We start from the raw sequence: 20,898 nt of genomic DNA on the forward strand, positions 1-20,898 counted from the left end.
AACTGATAAAAAATACTCAATCATTCAAATATTATATATATAGCACTTATTTTGCAATTAAAAATTCCATATTCACACACTTAGTTTTCTGTCACAAGGTAAAACTTGCACATACCATGTTTCTCATCCAATTAAAGCATCTACTGCAACATCACAGGTGCCATTTAGCAGCACTAAAGAATTTCTCAGTGCAAGTTTATCCACTACTGTTTTTCAAAACCTGTTGTGGTGTGCAACACTTAATAACTAATCTTTCTGCTACAAAGGCATCTGTGAAAAGTCCAATGAACATAACAGACTCTCACGGCCTTCCTAATGCTATGGCCACCTCCATCAAGGCTTCTTTTCTACCATGATCAAACTCATTTCACAAAGCTTCCTGCTGCAAGCAGTCATGCAGCGTTACCAAAAGCAAGCATTCAAGTGAGTGCTATTCATTTACACCAATTTTTAAAGTTTTAGGCAATTATCACAAGCAGGCAGTCTGCATTCACTCCTATTGCCAATTGTAAGGTGCTAGCAAAGAAACGCAGCTAGTAACAAAGCTTATGCTTTACATATGTCCTTTGTCTAACCATGGCACACTTCTTTTTCAATTCTGGAATGAGTTTGCATTTGTAAAGGCAGGGCCTGCATTTCATTGTAGCACTTATTCTGCCTCAACATGCCCTAAGCCGAGCACACTGTCATTGAATGCTCCCACAAAAAATTTGAACTCATAATGACCAATTCTAAGAATACAGCTGTAAGTCAGGATTCCGCAACGCAAAGCATTACAGGTTCACTACAAATGTAGTGATCTCAACTACCCAGAACACAGGAAGCAGATTCATGCAAAGGCGACAACAAAGAATAGACAAGACACAATCATGAAAATACATACTACCGTTGCACTGAGCGACACACTGCCAATGTCATTGGAAAGGTCCTGGTCATCTGTATCTTCAGACTCCTGGCCAGTCACAGACAACTAGTCAAGACAAAATGTAAAGAGCAACCACTCTAAGAGCACTATGCAGGTTTTGATGTGGACGGGTCACATGATGCAGAAAGACAGACTTCATTTACTATAGGCTGCAAAAGCAGCATGCCAAAAATAAGTTTCTTTAAGACAGGTGTGGTTTGTGTCGCAGTACAGCCCTAAAAAAAAAAAAACAGCTGGGGGCGATACTCTAGAGCTATCACTTCAGGCACGTTTTCTCTTTGATGATGATGATGAATTTTTATGGCACAAGGGCATCTGCGGCTGGAGAGCGCCATGGCACATGGTATTTTTTTGTTCACTCAAGGTGAGGTCAAAGACCCACTGTCTAAGCACTTCATCTCAAAGAAGCCGAGCACCAGACCAAGGGAGAGTTTGCACCCATTTTTTCACTGGTGGGTACCCGGTGGCACTAAGGACCGAACCTCGCATGTTTTCTCTGTGTGACACCTTATCTGGTGTGGTGCCTTACTGCAGCACAGGGCACCTGCCAATGTCATCATGCTTTTGCTCCACATATCATTGAATGCAGTATACTTGGGCCACATCCAATCTTGCCCTCACCAGCGGTACCAGACCACTTTCCCAAGCGTGTAAGACTGCAATTGTACGAGAGTGCTGCTCTTATGAGAGGGCCATCACAGAACATTGCATGGTTTGCACTCAACAACACAATTCCATATTACATTTACAGGAAGTCTTTACACTTCATATTCCAAGTGGTGCTCATCACTGAGAAACTATCTGCATTCAGTACAACAGTATTACAGTAGATTAACATTCATGCGATATTTCATGGTGCATTTCGTTAAGCACCAAAATTCCTGAAAAAACTTGCCAAAGAGCTCTGACAGTAAATGATGTTATTAGAAAATCCCTACTAGCACCACTGAAATTACCAGCTTCCAAAAGCTCACAGAGAAACTCAGAAGTGCATGTCCCAAAACAACACTTAGACTTCAAAAGGCAATGTAATTGAGATTGTTGGACTAATTATTTCTCAAAGGGTTCTCAGTGTGCACTAAAGGATTTAGGCAAGAGAATTTTTGCATCTTACTCCCATTAAAATTGCAGAAGCCCACAAAGAACACCATCAGCAAACAAGAATAATGCAACAAAGTTGTGTTTTCAGACTTGGATACGAGGCAGCAATAGCCAGATGGCAATACAAAGTTAGTAAGAACGTGTGCTAAAGATTGCCATGTGCTACACATTTATGTACACAAAAATGCGTAACATACCCCCAACAACTAGTTTCACCACAAGGCAAAAAAACAAACACATGTAATGACAATACAGTAGAACCTAGCTGTGACAAAACTAAAAAAAAAAATACATAAAATTTTTACCAAGCAAATTGCAAACAGCAAGGAGAATAATAGAGTAGCACAGGAAGATGCTTTGATCCCAAACATTTGGGAGCCTAAATTCCTTACGCTTCTATGGAAGGTGCTTAATAGGAATCATTCAAGCTCAGTCAACTCTCAATAATTTTAACTCGAAGGGGACCAGAAATTTGTTTGAATTATGCTGAGTTTGAAATAAAGGTTTAGGTTTTAGGGGGTCTAATAGCCCAAAGTGACTCAGGTAATGAGGGACACCATTGTAGAGGGCTCCGGATAATTTCAACCACCTGGCATTTAACTGCACTGACATCACACAATACATGGGCCTCGAAATAAAGGGAGCCTTTAATACACTTGATGCTTGTGGGAAAAAAGCATGAGCTTCAATCCAGACGTTCAAATTAAGCAAGTTTTACTAAATTCCACTGTATGTATTTCGTTTTGGAGGGGATTTTGAAAAGCAAAGCTTCAGTTGGGCACCTGATGATCACACAATACATGGGCCTCGAAATAAAGGGAGCCTTTAATACACTTGATGCTTGTGGGAAAAAAGCATGAGCTTCAATCCAGACGTTCAAATTAAGCAAGTTTTACTAAATTCCACTGTATGTATTTCGTTTTGGAGGGGATTTTGAAAAGCAAAGCTTCAGTTGGGCACCTGATGAGAAAAAAACAAACAGTTCAATAAGTTCACAGATACTATGACACCATAAGAGTTCACATGTTACAAATCTCCTCTGACAGTCGGGATGTCTAACCAGAGACTGATATTAATTATCCCCAAGCATTGCAATGAAAGAAGAATAAATAACAAGCAATATCATCTTAAGGAATTAAGTCATGAAGAAATGTTAGTTTACCTACTTATCTGGAAAGCTGAGATGTTTGCAATTAAGGGCTGGACTTTTCAGTTTAAACAGAAAAAATAAAAGTACACATAATTCATTTTTCAAAATTCCGTTTTAACCAAAAAAGGTCAGTATACTTGACATTCAAGTCACAGGCAGCTGGCTAGTGTTACATTCAGGCAAAGAAAGAAATTAACAAGGTGCAGAAGCCAGGGGTGGGGTGAGATGGTGATACCGCTGGATTAACGCTCGCAGTTGTGCATTCTGATGCCTTTTATCCAGACAACTTGATCGTCAGTGAAAAATCCATGAGATTAAATGTCAGACAGATGCATTAAAAAATTTATTTTTTCCACTGACGATCAGTGACTGAAACAGATTACCTGCTGGCATTGTTGAATGCTCCACTGAAAGCCAGTTCCACTTATTCACATCAGATGTGTGGCCGGACCTACAATTGTCCTCTTCTCTGTCTGTCTGTCTGTCTCTCTGTGTGCATGCATGTGTGCACGAGTGTGCGCATGAACACGTTTTTATTTATTTTTTGTCAGTGTATTTTTTGTTTTCTTGGCCTTACCTGCATATGAAAAGTGTGCCATTCCCCTCTGCTATAATGCCTTTGCAATAAATAAATAAATAAATAAATAAATAAATAAATAAGTAAACTGTGCCGCTACCTTGCATGTCTTAGCATACTAAACGGCTAAACGTCCTCGCCAAATGGCGTTTGTTAATGTAGCACTGTTGATTCACTATCATCACTTGCTTAAGGCAGTTACTTGGTTAACAAGGTTTCTCCACTGCATGTAACGGCACCTGATGCAAAACCATGCATAAGCGTCACAAATGTGTGTTATATTCTGGCTCCTGTAACTTTTCAGCTGCAGTTCCATCACTGCAGTCAACACTCAGACCAAGTGATGCCTTGCCTTACTGACCAACCCTGCACAACAACCCAAAGATAACATGATGGCCAAGTTTTTAAAAGTCAAGTTGTGTTTTGTCAGCCGGTTCCATCATTTAACTTTCGTTACTTTTTTCAGGCATTTCCTTCAACAAGTACAGCTCTATGCTCAGTCACGAGGCAAAGGAAAGTCAGTGCGAATGATATAATTTTTCTCTTAATGTGGTTTGATGTTCCAAAGTGACTCAGGCTACGAGAGATGTCATAGTGAAGGGCTCCGGGTAATTTCGACCACCTGGGGTTCTTTAACGTGCACCGACATCACATAGCACACGGGCCTCCAACATTTCACTTCCATCGAAATGAGACTGCCGTGGCCAGGATCAAAACTGCGTCTTTAGAGTAAGCAACCGTGCACCATAACCACTGAGCCACTGCGGCGGCACCTGCAAATTGTAGAAATATCGGAGGGGAAATGCGTTGTTCATCTGCCGGAAGAAGTATCAGCTTAATGGCTATAGCAAAGCTACTCAGAAAGAAATTTTGTCTTTTGTGAACCCATATCCAGCAAACTTTTGTCCATGACTGTACGATGCTCGGCTGCTGACTCAAAAGATGTAGGTTCGATCTCAGCCACGGCGGTCGCATTACGATGGAGGCGAAATGATAGAGGCCTGCGTACTGCACCATGTCAGTGCACGTTAAAGAACTCCAGGTGGTCTAAATTACCCAGAGTCCTCCACTATGGCGTCCCTCACAGCCTGAGTCGCTTTGGGATGTTAAACCCCATAAGATAAATCAATTTAGTGCACTTTCTTAAAAGGCTGCCAGATATCATCGCTCTATTCCAAAAAAATTAAATTCACCTCCGAACCCTCTTTAATACCAGTAGTCTGGGGCTTCATAGATAGGTCTCACACATCAAAAATACATCAGCTCCACGTGCAAGTTGACTACCCCAATTTCTGATCACCATTTTTGCAGGACGTCGACATAGCTTCAGTTAGCATGATGAAGCTTCAATACTCTCTCCCTTTTTTTTTCATGTAGTGGCCTTGTGCGTTCAAATGCCTGTTGTGCTGTTCAACCTTTTTTGTATGCCAGAAGTATTCAAAATATTCACTAAATGGCTTACTACCACTCATGAATACCACTTTGTCACGGAAAGAAACTAGTAATTCATCCATACAAAATAATAGTCGCCGAAAGAAATGCAAACTGTGTTCTAGAATAAGCGCCAGAAATTTCCAACGATTTTCAAAAAATAAAAAATTAAAAGTCCAACCCATATTTGTAATGCAAAATAGTGAACTTCAGTGCGACCCTCAATATTCTTGCCATACCATACCACTAACCCTGCATGCTATGTCAAATATCTGGGAGCATTACAAGAGCTAAAATATATCGCTGATAGCAAGTGTGCTGTTAATTGAATTAGCGAAATTTATTTACAAAGAGGTGTGTTCTTAAGTGAATTACAAAGCGAAATTTATTTATAAAAAGACCAAAGTTTCAAAATTGCAAACGCTTTGACAAGAAAGTTAAGCACGAAGCATAGAAGACAAATTGTACCTGGCTTGTCACATCATCAGGGTCATAGCCAAGGAGTGAAAGCATTTTTGCCCTCGGAGATGTCTCAAAGTTAGCCTGCAAAGAAAAGCAAACAAAAATTAGAGTTGAGGTCATCTATATACCAGATGTCATGGATGCTGCAACCATGCTCTCAGCTATGAAATCCTTAACCACATAAGAAAAAAGGGGAGGAGACATCACGAATACTACATTAACAGTTGACGTTGCCAAAACGAGATGAAAAAGGAATGTTATGCACAATGCTAGCATGATAGTAGCTTTGGTTTTGGAAAAAAGAATGGCGCCTTTCTTGGCCTTTTTGTGTGTCATTTTTGTGCTATTATTTTTTCCAAAAGCTACGCACCATCTTGCCCCATTACAAGCTTTGTTGAAGTAGCTTTGGTGGAGGCGTTAATAGCAAATACAGAAAGTGTGGTTTCCTCAAGCACACCTTATACAGTCACCGAGCAATTTTTCGAACTTGAAGGGAACCGAAAAATGGTCCGGATAATCAAACAGTCTGAAAAATTTGTGAAGTACAAAAAAATCACTTTATTGAGATGAAATCGGCTTTAAAGTCACCGATTTCACCTTGCGGAAAATTTCTCTTGCTTGCGACGATTTGCGACTATATTTGCACCAAAGTTGTACTTTCACTGTACACGCTAGACAGCAAGGTCACGGCGTTCAGTTGAATACTACCCACGCTTCTATGACAGACCCGGCGGCACCGGCGGGGCCATGTTGTCCACAACCTGGGTGTGCACCACACCGCTCGTCAAAGACACGCAAGGACAAGGCACTTTTCGTTCAAAATGGTGGAACCGCCGGACCCAATCACAAAACGGCGAACAGATGTAACTTCGTGAAGACAGAGCGCCACTCGGTCGACGCGGTCGGAGAAACCCAAGTGACGAATGTACCCAGGCTCGAACCCAACGGTGGCGGCCGCGTTTCTATAGAGGCGAAATGCAAAGGTGCCCGTGTGCTGTGCGTTGTCAGTGCCAATTGAAATTAGTCCGAAAAATCAAACTTTCGGACTTTTAAAGTCTGAAATATCCGTCGCGAATATCTATGCGCTTCTATAGGATGACTGACGGCGCCTCATTGAAGTCCGAAATATCCTACAAGTCCGAATTATCCGTCGGCTACTGTACGCTAAAGCCTTCAGGCACTTGCAGATCATGGTGAGTAGGTCCTCTTGCTTACGATAAAGTTACACATGGCAATTTGTGACCTGAGTGCAACAGAAGCTCCCGAAATCAGCAGACGAACATCATATGCCACAGGCAACCTGAGCTAGAACTTTAAATAAAAGAATGACACAGCATATCAGCTTGATTCTAACAATCTCAGAAAAACATGCGAAGAAAATAGCACGCCCGTGTCTAAGTACCACAACACAGCCAGTGGTAGACATCCAATGTATGAAAGTATGTCAAGCTGCACACACCTGAATGAAGGACCAGGCTAGCCTGAGATTAGGGTCTTCATGGCAGTCTTGAGCCTTGCGCTGGCAAAAGTCAGCAAAAGCGCCCGTGCTCAGTGCAGCCTCCAATTCAGCTGACTGGGCCATCAGGGTATGTTCTGTTACTACTTGACTGATGTGGATCAGCTGAGCCAAAGGGGCACCTCCAGACGACTGCTGCTGCTGCTGGTGCTGCTGCTTGGTAAATGAAATCAGCTTGCCTCCAAACTGCAATAACAACCCAAAAGTTGCATTTTACCTGTTGACACTGAGATGAGGAGCCGCCCACCATAAGAGAACACAACCATATCTCTGGAAAACCCCACCAGAAGTAAAACGTTAGCCAAGTGCACTGCTGTTTTTGCCAATTTATTATTGTACAAACATTACTTGGCTCATGCATGACGTTCACAGAAAATATAAATGTGTGGACAGAAAGTGTAGACACTTACCCGAGCTTACCCAAGTTACCAAGTAACTTGGGTAAGTTCGGAGGACACCGCCCAAGCTGCAGCCAATGGGAGAAAGCTCAGGTAAGCTTGGGTAAATTCAGAGGAGCGTCGTGCCAGCAGCGCGAGAGGTTGCTCGGTAAGAGCAACATGAGTCGCACAATCCCTATAGGTGGCTGTGACAGCAACAGCCACCTGTCAGTTGCAGTGGTGCATCGCATAACCGCTGCACCACTGCGTTGGTAGTGGTCCGAGGACTCGCCGCGATCTGTGGATGTTGAGTAGAGAGTGACCAATTCTGCATATGTGGGCATTAACCCGAGTGGTGTGCGGTTTGGTGGCCAATGTGAACTAAGTTACACAAATGCACCAACAGACACAGCAGTAGTGCACAATGCTTTTGCATTCATAGCACGTAAGCAGACTTAAGTGCCCCCGGTATTTTTACCCTCTTTAAAGCATTAAAACTAGTTAAAAGCATGATGTAGTATAATACTGCTCCAATAATAGCAGGTGCTCAAAAACCCGTTTATTAATAACGCAGGCATCAGCAAAATTTTATTCATTTCTTGATGTATTCACATGAAATTTTTTTAGCATATTCAAAATCATTTTGACTACTCTCACAAAATTTCGCTGTTATATCACCAGGAAATTGTTTTCCAATATATATATATATTTCCTCTGATTCTTGTAAAAAGGCTAGAGTTAGGAAAATGTGGCAGAAGGCTGGCTCAACACTCATTGTATTCCTACTGGCGTGTTACAGGTCAAGACATTTTTAGAATTTTTTTTTCACAAAGCCCAAATTTTGGTTTTGAATTTTTGTGACGCAGTGTCCATTAACATATCTAGAGTGGGAAGAAAACTTCATACAAGAAATTTAAAATTCACAAATTTTAAAAACAAAGAATGTCTTGACCTGCAATATAGTCCTAAGAGTGCAACAAACAAAACAAATGAGATCAAGATAAATAAAACAGTAGTGAAGAAATCTCCTCAGCAAGGTGAGTCATCTAGGCAATATCGAAAAAAAAAAGGCCCATTGTTCGAGCGTTTCCCTGCAATGCGAAGCAGCCGAGGTTCACATATGAATTTTTTTAGAGTACTTCCCAGTCAATTTCAGCAATGAAAATATTACAGCACAAAAAACAAGGCATACAGGCGAATACAACAATTTTCAAAAAATCAATTTTTTCGCCTGTTTTACGAATTTCAAAGCTGCATCCCCACTTCATAAGCTGCCTTAGTGACACCATTTACACACATTCGATGCACGACACTGAACTGTCATATTATTTTACATCCACTTCAGGGTAAGGGTACAAATCTTTTGGTAATGAGGACACAGCTACCACCACATAACAGCAGGTATTAAATAGCATCGGCAAAAGATAGATACACTTTTCTTATCATTTTATCGGTCCCCATGAGTACAATATTATCTACTTTAACTGCTCTGCTTACATCACCCTCTACAAACGGTTCTCAATCTTTTCACCTTCATGGAACACCAGTGGCTTTCATAAAGTCGAGAGTGTGACGGAATCCCGTCTGGCCGGGGGGATACATTTCAAAACAAAGAGACGCCGACCAGTAAAACGAAAAAATTGTATTGACGTTTCGGCGCCCAGAACGGGGGCCTTGTTCACAATGGAAACACACCAAGAGGGTTCGTCTTTTTAAAAGCTATAGTAATCGCCGTAAAGATCGCGCGTAAATCGGGTTAAGATTGCCCTCGTAATGAGGATTAATCGTAACGAGGGCAACCTTAACCCGATTTACGCGCGATCTTTACGGCGATTACTATAGCTTTTAAAAAGACGAACCCTCTTGGTGTGTTTCCATTGTGAACAAGGCCCCCGTTCTGGGCGCCGAAACGTCAATACAATTTTTTCGTTTTACTGGTCGGCGTCTCTTTGTTTTGAAATGGCTTTCATAAAGTGCTGAGGAACCCCATGTGTAAGGACTTCTGTCTCTTTCTGCTTAACATGCATACCAAATACAGCATGGAGATGCATGGCCCCTCGAAAAATGCCCAAATTCAATCATGATTACCTCCGCAGTGAAACATTCTACAATAATTGCTATATAGCAGGTGAAGAGAAAGGTGAAGGTTAAGGCATGCATGACTTAAGGTGCCTAGGGAACTCAAGGGTTCTATGGAACCTACTTTGAGAACCCCTGTCCTACACAGTGCATATGCTATTGCGGAATTCTCAAGCAAGCTTAACAGCAAACATAAGCAAATGCAAACAAGAGCACAAAATAATGTAGCAGTTCCAAGAAAGGTCATAAAATGCACAAACCCCAAAGGAAGCACCAACAGGCTTGCGCAGCCATTTGGGTGGCTTGAGGAGCGAGATGGTGCCACCACGCTGCTGAAGCTGCTGCTGCTGTTGTTGCTGGTATGCTGGCGGTAACTGGGCGAGCGTGTCAGCGCCGGGAAAGGATTCAGCCAGCCGAGAACTCGCTTGGGCCTGCTGCTGGCCACCAAGCAGCGAATAGATGCCAACATGGCCATCAAAGGAGGCACTCGAGATGACCGCTGGGTTACGTGGGCACCACGCCACATCAAAGTTCCACTGGTTACCAGTTGGAATTTCACACACCACCTGCATACACCGGAAGATTCCATTGATATCTCCCCAACAGACTTTATCACAGTCAGATAATCAGAGTGCTGCCTCAGCCACAAGCTCAACTATGGGCATTCCAGGATGACAACCACATTCACTCATGAGTGGAGACTGCAGATGCGTTAGCCCCCTCCCCACCAAAAAATCCCCTTTATGTCATCACCCATAGCACCCATAGGGCTTCACTGTAGAAAGGTCTGCAACATGAAGCATACAAAATTTTGAGAACATTCATACATACAGCCAGCATCTAAAGTTTACAGGATGTGGGTTTATTTCAGCACAGGCATATTTCAGCACAGTCGGTACAGCAGTCGACGCAAGTATAAAAGATGACATGCATACTTAAGCCACTCGTATCAATACCATAGGACTGGGTCGCAAGGCAGTGCTACAATGTATTTGTTGCCAAATACATGCATGCTGTAAAGTTTTGTTTACGACTGTACATTATGTACTACAGTAGAACCTTGATAATACGATCCCGACTGATACGAATTTCGGGATGATACGAATTCATAAAATGCCCTGGCCAGAGTGCATTGTGTGCAATGGGCAGAAATACAGATGTTACGAACAACACCCCGCCCCACTGAGGATAATACGAAACGCGCGAGCCGTGACTGCACCCTCGAGCACCAAGTACTTGCCCGTACATCGCCGATGCCGGGCACCAGTCGCGTGATGTGATCACCAGTCGCGTGATGTGCACTACGAGTAGTGAGCGGTGGCGTGCATCCCGTACATCACCGACGTCGCTATCACTAAAACAGTGAGTGGCAGCGCGCGACCAGCACAGTGGTGACGTCGCGAATCAGTAGCATCGCATGGCCCGTACATTGCCGACGTTTCAAGTCATCAGTGGCGCGTGGCCGTATATAAACCCGGTCAGTAGGAAACAGGTCTGTGTAAATTCTGCATATGAATTGTGTTCACTTTGGAAGTTACGAATTTTGGATGATACGAATTTCAAATGGTATGAATTCTGGATGATATGAATACTGGATGATATGAATTCTGTATGATACGAGCATTTTTCATGACCCCTTGAAATTAGTATGATTGAGATTCTACTGTACTATGTAGTCACGGACAAAAGTTTGCGGGATGGGGCTTTGCGGCAGAAAGTCTATTCCAGCATAGTCAAGCAAAACAGGTCAATTGAAATCAGATTACTGAGGAGACATGAATGGCCCATCCGCTGGAACAAAATATACCAGCTGATTTTCTAGCCAGTTAACAAGAAATGAATTTTTCGCATGAATCCGTACCCTGCAAACTTTTGCCCATGACTGTACATTACCACCTGCTGCTCTTTCTTTTGGTCGTCCTTACGCTCACTGTCTTCTTCTGCACATATTACTTTTTTGAACACATACTTCCAGGTGCATTTTTTTTTCTCAGCACAAAGCTGCACCATGGATCCTTCACATCATCATTTTGTACTTTTTGGCTACACTCTGTCATTGCAATCCACCTTTTTCACAAACTGTAGCAACCCCTAGGGAGTAGCAAAAATTTGCTACTGGTGGAAAAAAAAAAAAAACGCATGTGGGAGAGAACAGGTGCAATATGGTTCCGCGAGGAGCCAGCTGCAGCACCTGCTAAGTGGCAAGCGCGTGCTTGACAGCTACTGCCACCTGTTGCAAGCGCCTGTCACTGACATGAACTGCACATGCACAGCAGGAGCTGGCAGTTTTTGTTTTCAACCAGTAGAGCTGGAGGAGAAGAGGTACAACACATGCGCACAGCAGCCATGTGAAAAAGGTGAATTGTCCCCTTTTTCTTTCTATTCTCCCTTTCAATGCCTTTTCCCACACAATGCCTGCTCACTTATGCCCTTCACCTTTTAGTGTGAAAGCATTACTTATTGCGGTCCCCACCAATAATCTCGTGTGAAGCCTCACAGTAACTTGGGTAAGCTTGGGCTAGTTCGGAGGAGTGTTGCGCAAGCTACAGCTAATCAGAGGAAGCTCAGGTACATTTTGAGGAGCATCGTGCCAGCTGTAGCCAATGGAAGGGTGACCTTGGCCAAACCTAGCATAGCAACAGCTCATGCAGAAAAAAATATATATATTGCCGCAACTGGGTTTTGAACCCGCGGCAGTGTGAGCAGATCAGTTTCGCTGGCCACTGCATACTATGCTATCACCGCAGCCGATTACGGCTCGTTTTTAAACTGCAACACACTCTTGCGCTGAGCATTGCACACTGTCATCTTCATCAACTTCCATGTGCGAAATTAACAGATCAGCTGAACCAATATCGTCACCAGACGTGCCGACGACTGAGCAAACCAAAACCATGAGCCGGCCAGGCTAAACACATACTTTCACACGTCTACTCGGATTAACTACGTTAAAACCCTACCACTTTTCTAAGGTGTTGCTCACTTTCTCCCTTAGACTCCCTTTAAGATGAACTGAAGAGACCATAAAAATCTGTTCATGTTACCAGATGATCATCTTAACAGATGTGCCCCCCCAAATGTGAACATGCTAGGTGTGTCCAAATACTGTAATCACCCATGTAATAAACCCACATTTTTCCAGAAAAATTGACATCAATTTAGGGGCAAGGTTTATTACGAGGAAAAAAGTTTTTACTGATATTATTGCAAGAGTTGAAATTTCGTAACATACGTTCTTCCGCATATCTGCCCGCCCGTCTATCGTCTATTCATCAACAAAAGCATGTGGTCAGCAGTGTTTCGTGTTGCCGACGTTAAGCATCAATCATTGCGAAAGGAGTTTGCTGTATCACAGCACCATCCAACAGTTCTGTGATAGTTGATGGCACCGGGCAATTGCGCCGAGATAAAGCGCACATGCTGAACATGCAACATGCACATGCCCTTAATATCAAGTGCACGTTTTTTACGCAAGGTGAAAAAAAAATTCGCAGGGCAGTTACAAGTGTGTAATGCAAACATTTAAGCATTAGCTGTGGTGTGAGAGAGGGTCAGGAATTTTTGCTCCTGATCTCGAGCTCGCCAAATCGCTTGCGGGTCTAAAGGTCCTGCTTCCTTCATAGCATTTCAGTGTAGAGCATGTTTCATAGGGTTCTGGTTTAAACTGCTACTCTCCTCTCCGATGCTCGAGATCTTGCTGGCTTTACAAGCGTACAATGGCCCCAAGCAAGCCACCACAACCGCCGGCGCTTCTGTCAAGTGTGCACGGTGTCTTGACACCCTGTCAAGTTCGCCAAGCGTGCCACCCCCGCAAGAGCTCTCATCAAAAGGTAAACATGCCATGATGTTATCAGCACACAGCATCTTGGAGCGCTCCCAAGGTCTGTGTAGTGGACGGCGCAAGACTGAGGCACATGCTAAGAAAAGCTAACGCTTAAAAAAAAAGTTGATTCTTTCTGACAAAAGTGTGTTGGGGGGGGGGGGGGGGGGGATTCATTACATGAGTAAATACAGTATACATTACAAAAAAAAACAATAAAATGACCTTGCAATGAGAGGATAATTGCAGAGGGAAAGCATACTGTACTGCCTATATATCCATGAATTCAGTGAGCTGAACAGCGAGGGCATGCAACAAGCTCCTACTATCCTACCTGAAAACGGCATTCTTTTCGTTTGTCCCCATCTTTTTGGCTCTTCCACAGCGACCACTACTTGTGTGAAGTTTATGATTTTTGTTTTCCCCTCGGCTCCAAATCCTCTAAGGGTGCCCTGCAGGGTAGTTGTGCATCTCTCTCTTATCTGACTCCTTCCACAAAATGCTACCAACTCTACAAGCAGGCGCACACATGCTTTTCCATCCATCGCATGCAATGCGCACACAGCGCCAATATCTCACCACCTCTGCATCAAAAGAATGCTTGCTGCTAAGATGAGTCAGAAGAAAATTCAACTTCCAACTGCCTAAGTCGTAAGTAAACAAGTATGGTGCACCCCATGCCTACACGCTTATTAGTCCTACAAAGGAAACGTGTCATGTTAAGCATGCATGATGTAGACATCTGGCCTCGTCGATCTCTGCACTGCACACAGGCAGGCGCGAAGGTGCTCTGCCTTCACCACCACACTGCAAGAAACCTTTCCCCTAAGAAGTTGCAATCTTGCAAGACAACTTCCCCACACGTTTGCACAAAGGTGCAAGGAAGCAATCTTGTGACAGGGGGGGGGGGGGTGCTTCCTTTCTTGGAATCCAAGCGTTTTATTATTGAGCTTCCGCTCAGCCATTGTTGTACCGGGTTGTAGGCAACCTGCCCTAGGTGGCAGGTGGCCACCTACATCACGTGACCATGTGACGACTCACAACCTGCTTGTCGGATTGTGATCAAACTGCCCACCGTGGCACGTGATGGTTCAATTGTTGAGTGGTCATGAGAGGCTGCTCGGGAAGAGCAACCTGCGTCCTGCAAGTCTCACCGGTGGCAGTAACTGCCATCATAAGGCAGCAACTCATCGCTTAACCGCTGCACCACTGTGCCAGGAGTGGTATGAGGACTCCGAGCGCTCTATGAATTTAAAGTAGAGAATGACCAATTCCGCATATGTATGGGCATTAACCCATTAACACTATCGCATCATACCCTGAAGCTGGAGTCCTTAATCATCAAGTTAAACTAAGCACAACAACTAGTGCCCGCACACCTATGTCGCATTTGGCCTAACCAAGCTAAATCGGTCGTTTTTTCTTTCTTTCTTCCACGGTGCTGTGTGGACACGCCACATGTACCATTGCACAGTGTTACCATGGTCCGTGGCTGCTGCGAAAGTCCATCTTAACCAAAGGATACATGAAACAATTCGTCTTGAGCATTTTTTTTATTTTTTTTACATTGAATCTCACAAAAAAAGCAACCAAATTTTGTCATACTATTAGTCTGAATAGATATTTACTGCCTTTTCCCTCCAAATGCAACACAGAAAAACACTTTGGCAACTTGGTAATTGCAAATGCTAGTCAGTGCAGCAGTTGCAAGAATTCTTGCTCACTGAGTACAGTTGAATGAATACAGTTGCCGGCAGATTTTTCACTCCGTAGCGACCATAAAAAAATTCTAAAAATCAAATTTTGCGGTAAAAATCATTATACATCAATTTCTAACTGCCAGTATGTTGGAGTATATGAACACTGATATGTACATTTAATTCACTACAACACTTATACCAGCCTGCTTCAAGGGCTGGAATGATAAATGATGTACAGTCAAAACTCGATTTAACGAAACCCGATTTAACGAAAATCTCGATTTAACGAAGGTATCCTAATTCCCCCTCAGACGCCCATAGGGTTCAATGCTTTGACTAACCCGAAATAACAAAACCGATTCCGTGATCTGTCCCGATTTAACGAACCTTTTTTCGAGAAATAAAGGTGAAAAAGTGTTAATTTTTGGTCTATTTTGTAGACAGCACCCCAAAATTTATTGATTGCGAGTCAGCGGTAACAGCGCGGAGCATCTTCATCCCGTCGCTTTTTTTCAAACTGCGCGGCGCAAAACGAGTTTTAATTTTGAGTCGAGCTCACGAGATGGCACCAGCAGTAAAAAAGTTTCGTGCCACATTTCATAGATGGCGCTGTTGCAGTTCGCGTGTTTTTTTTTGTGTGTGTTTGTGTGTTGTGCTCTGTGTTCGCTCTTGTGCGGATTTCCCCGTGCCTTTGAACGCACGTCTTTGTCAAGCTCAGCTTGTTAGGCCTCCATCAGTCTAGCCTTGCTATCGTGAACGCGGACGTGGTGTGGGCGAGCAAGCGCGCCGCTAACCCTCCTGACTAGCAGATGGACCCCTGCAAGGAACGAAAAAGGCTTACCCTGGACGAGAAAGCGGACATAATTCGTGCTTTGACAAGTGGACAGAAGAAATGTGACGTGGCTGCATCACATAGCATTCCAGCGAGTACTCTCTCCACAATATTGAAAGGGAAAGATGACATCCTCCGTGCCACTTCGTCGGGGAATCTCTCGCGCAAAAAAACGCTGAAGACCACTCCTCAAAGCAAAATGGAAGAGGCCCTCTTCGCCTGGTTTATGGATTTGCGGGCGAAGAATAGTACTATTCCCGTGAGTGGAGACCTGCTCCAACAAAAAGCTCGCTCTTTCGCGTGCTTGCTGGGCGACAACGAGTTCAAGGCAAGTCCCGGCTGGCTGTCGCGCTTCAAAGAACGACACGGCATCGTCGGGAAAGTGCTTAGCGGTGAATCAAGCAGCGTAAGCATGGCTGTAGTCGGCGACTGGCAGTCTGAAAACGTGCCCGACATTCTGGGAAAATATGCCCCCAGCGACGTCTACAACGCCGATGAGAGAGGTCTATTCTACCAAATGCTGCCTAAAAAAACACTCGCCCTTAAGAAGCAGGCGTGCCACGGCGGCAAACACAGCAAACAAAGGCTGACTCTTTTGCTGTGCGTCAACATGGACGGCACCGACAAACGAGACTCGCTTGTCATCGGAAAGAGTGCGAGGCCGCGCTGTTTTAAAGGCACCAAAAAGCTTCCTGTGAAGTACGTTGCCAATTCAAAGGCGTGGATGTCGCGTGCCATTTTCGCTACATGGCTGAAGGAATTTGACAGCGACATGTGTCGCCAGAAAAGGAAAGTGTGCCTGTTGCTGGATAACTGCACGGCCCACTACGTTGCAGAGGTCGAGCTGACCAGCGTGGAGCTCCGCTACTTCCCCCCAAACGCAACGTCCGTGGTTCAGCCCTTGGATCAAGGGATAATTAATAGCGTGAAGTGCGCATACAAGCGTCGAATCATCGACAGAGTTCTCCTCAACCTGGAGCTGAAGCGCGAGACGAAAATAGATATTTTTATGGCGGTTGAGATGGTGGCGGCGGCTTGGAGAGCATTGAGGCCGTCGATAATTGTCAACTGCTTCAGGACTGCCGGTTTCGGTACACTAGGCCCTGAAACTGCCGAAGCTGGTCCGGACTGCGCGAGCGCCGTGCACGAGGATGAAGATGCCTGGGAACACCTTCGCTCAGTGGATGAAGTGCCCACAGGCATAAGTTTCTCAGACTACGTGAACGCCGACGCAAACGCAGTCACAACGGAAGTTTTGACTGATGCCGATATGTTGCGGCTTGTAGGAAGCGTGGAGGGAGTGACGGCTGAAGACGCTGCCGACGACCCTGCAGGTGCCGAAGCTCCCGTGCCGACACCAGGTCAGGTGATGGATGCTCTCGATCTGCTGCGACATTTTGCCGGCGCACACGAGGGGACGGAAGACGCGCTGGACGCACTTCAGACCTACGAGAAATCGGTGCGGCCGTTGCTCACAAAGCGCACGCAGGCAAAGATCACCGACTTCTTTGGCGGAAAATAAATTTGTAGTCCCCTCGGGCCTTTCTTGTCGAGTAAGAATTTTTGTTGTTTCTTTTCATACGCGCTAGCGGTGCCGGTCGTGGTGTTGGCGCTACCCACTCGAAAGTAGCGCGGGGGGTCATGACGATGACCATACGGACCCCCAAAGATTGCGCTAGTTGTATGATTACCAACTTTGGCGCCAATTTGTCATTAGCTGTGTGGCTTGTTGTCCCATCGGCGGTATTTAGGGAAGATTGTTGCGCCGCTAGCCGAACCGTCCTTTGGGTCGGTGCTACCGGCGTGAATTCGTCACGCGCGAGTGCGACGAAAAGTGAAAATGGTACGTGCTAACCGATACGACCGCGATAAGCTGGTACGGTTTATGCGGATGCAAAATGCATTATGTTCAATGGGTGCTCAGTCGGGGACTTGACTTTACTACTTTTAAAACGAAAGTACTGTTTAAGCGGGTACATTTTAACGAGGTTTTACTGTAATCGAATGTACTGAATTATGTGTCCAAGAAATGCCTCATTCAATTTAACGAAGTTCTCTATTTAACGAAATAATTCACGGCTCCCCTCAACTTCGTTAAATCGAGTTTTAACTGTATAGCAGTTATAGTGGAGTTTTTTTTGTGTCTCACGTGGCCTAAAGACCAACTACACATCACAGATATTGTTCACTTGATGAAACCAAATCCAAAACATCGCCAAAAAGAAATTTAATTATGAATTATTTAGTGGTCATAGGCAAATATCACATGGTGATCCACGTAATTAATGTCTAATGCATCATTTGAAAGAAGAAAATATGCAAGCAAAAGTCTGGTACCTATAGTCCTTTAACTGTTTCAAGGCATTTGGTAAGTTTTCAAGGTCCTTTTATGCCACTACATAGGAACAACAGTAACTTGAAAGCGGGGGAAAATGGACACTAATTGGCTTACCTCTCCACCTGGTACATTGGAATTTGGGTTCCAGCAGAGAATCCTGTTGTCCTTGCCACATGATAGCAACAAGTCTGGGTCTTGCGGGCACCAAGCAATAGACAGGACACCTCTATAAACAAGATGTGCAAGTTTGATGAGCCAGACTAGCAACTCACAAGTATCAGCTACAATCACAAAATCTGCATGCTCAGCAAGGAACATTTTTTTAGCAAAATGTCTCCAGAAACTGAAGTCTGAGATGCCTTTCAGTTGCATTTTTGTCAGCCAGTATCAGCTCTAATAAAGAAATACTATACTGAAGATACTAACTTGCACACATTCTTGTGGTTTCATTCAGTAATGATGGCCAGCAGGCCCCAAAGGATGCACATACATGGACCCAAGATAAACCCACTGCTATCTAGCACCACACACAGGAAAGGGCATTGGTTTTGTGCACATCTTCACTCTTTTGGAAAGAAAGTTTAGCCCGACTAGACTTGGGGACAATTTTCTGTGGCATTGCATCAGAAGCTAAGAGTTCGATGTAACAGCTTCTACAAGTGTACTGTTTTGACGCACTCATGAGTCAACCACACAGATCAGGAAACTAAAGGCTCGCACTTGTAGCTTCTGCAGCAGTGCCACAGGATACTGTCCCTGAGTAAGCTTATTCTCACCTTCTTGTACTCATGGAGACAACTACAACATATGCAGCAATTGTTTGCAGAAGGCCATTAAAATAATTTTTCATTGTCTGTACAAATTAAAACATCTGCTTTACCGAGTGATTACTAACGCATGGCCATACTATACAAAGCTCAAAAAACAAAAATAAGAAGTGCTTTTTGATAGCGCAATTGCAAGTAATTTGACAGTATTTCAAAAAATCAAATTAATTTGAAGTATGAATTCAAACATCTGCTCCTGAAACTGAATTCAAAGTTTTGAGTGCACCATTTGCACCTAGAGTGCACATCATGTGCAAATCAGTTCCACTATGAAAACTCAAATTGTGCGCCGTTCACCCGGCTCACTCACGCTGGCAGCCACTTTCCCTGACGAGTGGTAGACAGCGTGAGAGAAAGTTCCTGGTAATCTGTGAAGCGTGCATTCGGTTTGCTGCGAGTCAGTCAGCCACATGCAAGTGTGGAAGGCAGGGCAGAGTGCAGTCATCACCTTTGATCTCCATTTGCCTCAGACTGCAGGGCTTGTGACTGCATCGTTACATGCTTTCTGCTTTCAGCTGCATGCGCCACTATGCCACACCACAGAGGGTGGGGGGTGTTCGTGTCAACTGTACTACCTGTCCACACTTGCGCCATCATCCTCACTAACATTGCCATCGTGATCACTTCTGCGGTCTCACAGCACGTTGTTTTAACGTCGTCGTGCAGCGAAATTCCACACTTCGCAAACAGCTGCACCACAACAGTGCGTGGAACAGCTGAAAATATTTCCTCGCTGCAGCTGCCACACCTGTATCACCCATTGTGAGCATCGAACTTGCGGCCCGGCGTGCAGTTGTTTATTTCTTCGGCGTAAAAAATGACAGCCATCTTGAAGAGCCGTGAGCGAGCACTGGATGCTTACTGGACCCACAGCAGAAATCACGACTGACAAAGCACTACATTAAAAACTTGTAAAGCACGGCCGGCAGTCATGAAATGTGTGGGAGCTAAAGAGAAACTATGCGTGAGCGGTGTCGGCTCTTCCGCAAGTTACCAAAACTCCCCGGCACTGCTGCCGTTCCGAGTGGTGGCACCATGACGTATCGACACTTCCTTGCGCGCCGAGTGTGCAGTTGAAAGTAAAAAAAAAAGATTGGATGCTTAAGCTTCCCCTTAAGAGTAGAACGCCATTAGCGTTATCGGGCCGCCGTCGCATATCAGCAGCCACAATCTGCTGCCACGTGTGGGGAGGGTGGGTGCCGGTATGCTGCCTATCGATAGCCGCCATCGGCTGCCGAACAAGGAGCGGGGGTGCCGGTTCTGCGCCTTGACGTAGCAGCTGCTTAAGGTCAGCACTAAGAGCGATGCGACGGAGCCGCGCAGCAAAAATGTAACCATGCTCTAGCATCCCCGATTTCTCGTTTGGTGCACCTTTCTTTATGATGCTATGCTTTTGTTTCAATTGTAAGTCGACCTTCACCACTTCGGATTTTCAAATTAAAAAAAAAATATAGGTCGAATTATAATCGTGTAAATACGGTATATTTGGAGCAACTTTTTTTGTCAGCGAGGACTGAGAGCGGGGGGGTGGACTTATATTCAAAGCCGACTTATCTGCGGAAATATTAAATCTAAATCCATTTTATATTATAAACCTCTTGCAACACACTTTGTACTGAAAGGAAAAAATGTTGAAAATTTTAGATGTCAGTGCATTAGAATAAAAATATTTTACATTGATGTACCAGATGAACTACCGTAAAAACCGAAATATAGGTCGAACTTTTTTTCAGAAAACCATGGCAAAAAGTCGACCCCCATCT

At 44.3% G+C, this 20,898-nt stretch overlaps 1 protein-coding gene across 4 annotated transcripts in view; it reads right to left on the bottom strand.

Annotated features, from left to right (window-relative positions):
- The window catches only part of Sec31 (COPII coat complex component secretory 31), a 111,658-nt gene that overhangs the window by 77,295 nt on the left and 13,465 nt on the right, over positions 1-20,898 (bottom strand). For 2 of the 4 annotated variants that reach the window (XM_077649467.1, XM_077649465.1), the window contains exons 8-12: positions 18,423-18,534; positions 9,879-10,184; positions 7,106-7,348; positions 5,653-5,727; positions 887-970 (exon numbers count right to left, since the gene is read on the bottom strand). In XM_077649467.1, the coding sequence (XP_077505593.1) occupies positions 887-970; positions 5,653-5,727; positions 7,106-7,348; positions 9,879-10,184; positions 18,423-18,534 (820 nt within the window). Of the gene's footprint in view, positions 1-883; positions 971-5,652; positions 5,728-7,105; positions 7,349-9,878; positions 10,185-18,422; positions 18,535-20,898 lie in introns of all 4 variants that reach the window. The other 2 variants (XM_077649466.1, XM_077649464.1) reach the window with 1 other exon arrangement.

This window comes from Amblyomma americanum, chromosome 1, assembly GCF_052857255.1.
Source record: "Amblyomma americanum isolate KBUSLIRL-KWMA chromosome 1, ASM5285725v1, whole genome shotgun sequence".
In the NCBI taxonomy this organism is placed as follows: domain Eukaryota; kingdom Metazoa; phylum Arthropoda; class Arachnida; order Ixodida; family Ixodidae; genus Amblyomma; species Amblyomma americanum.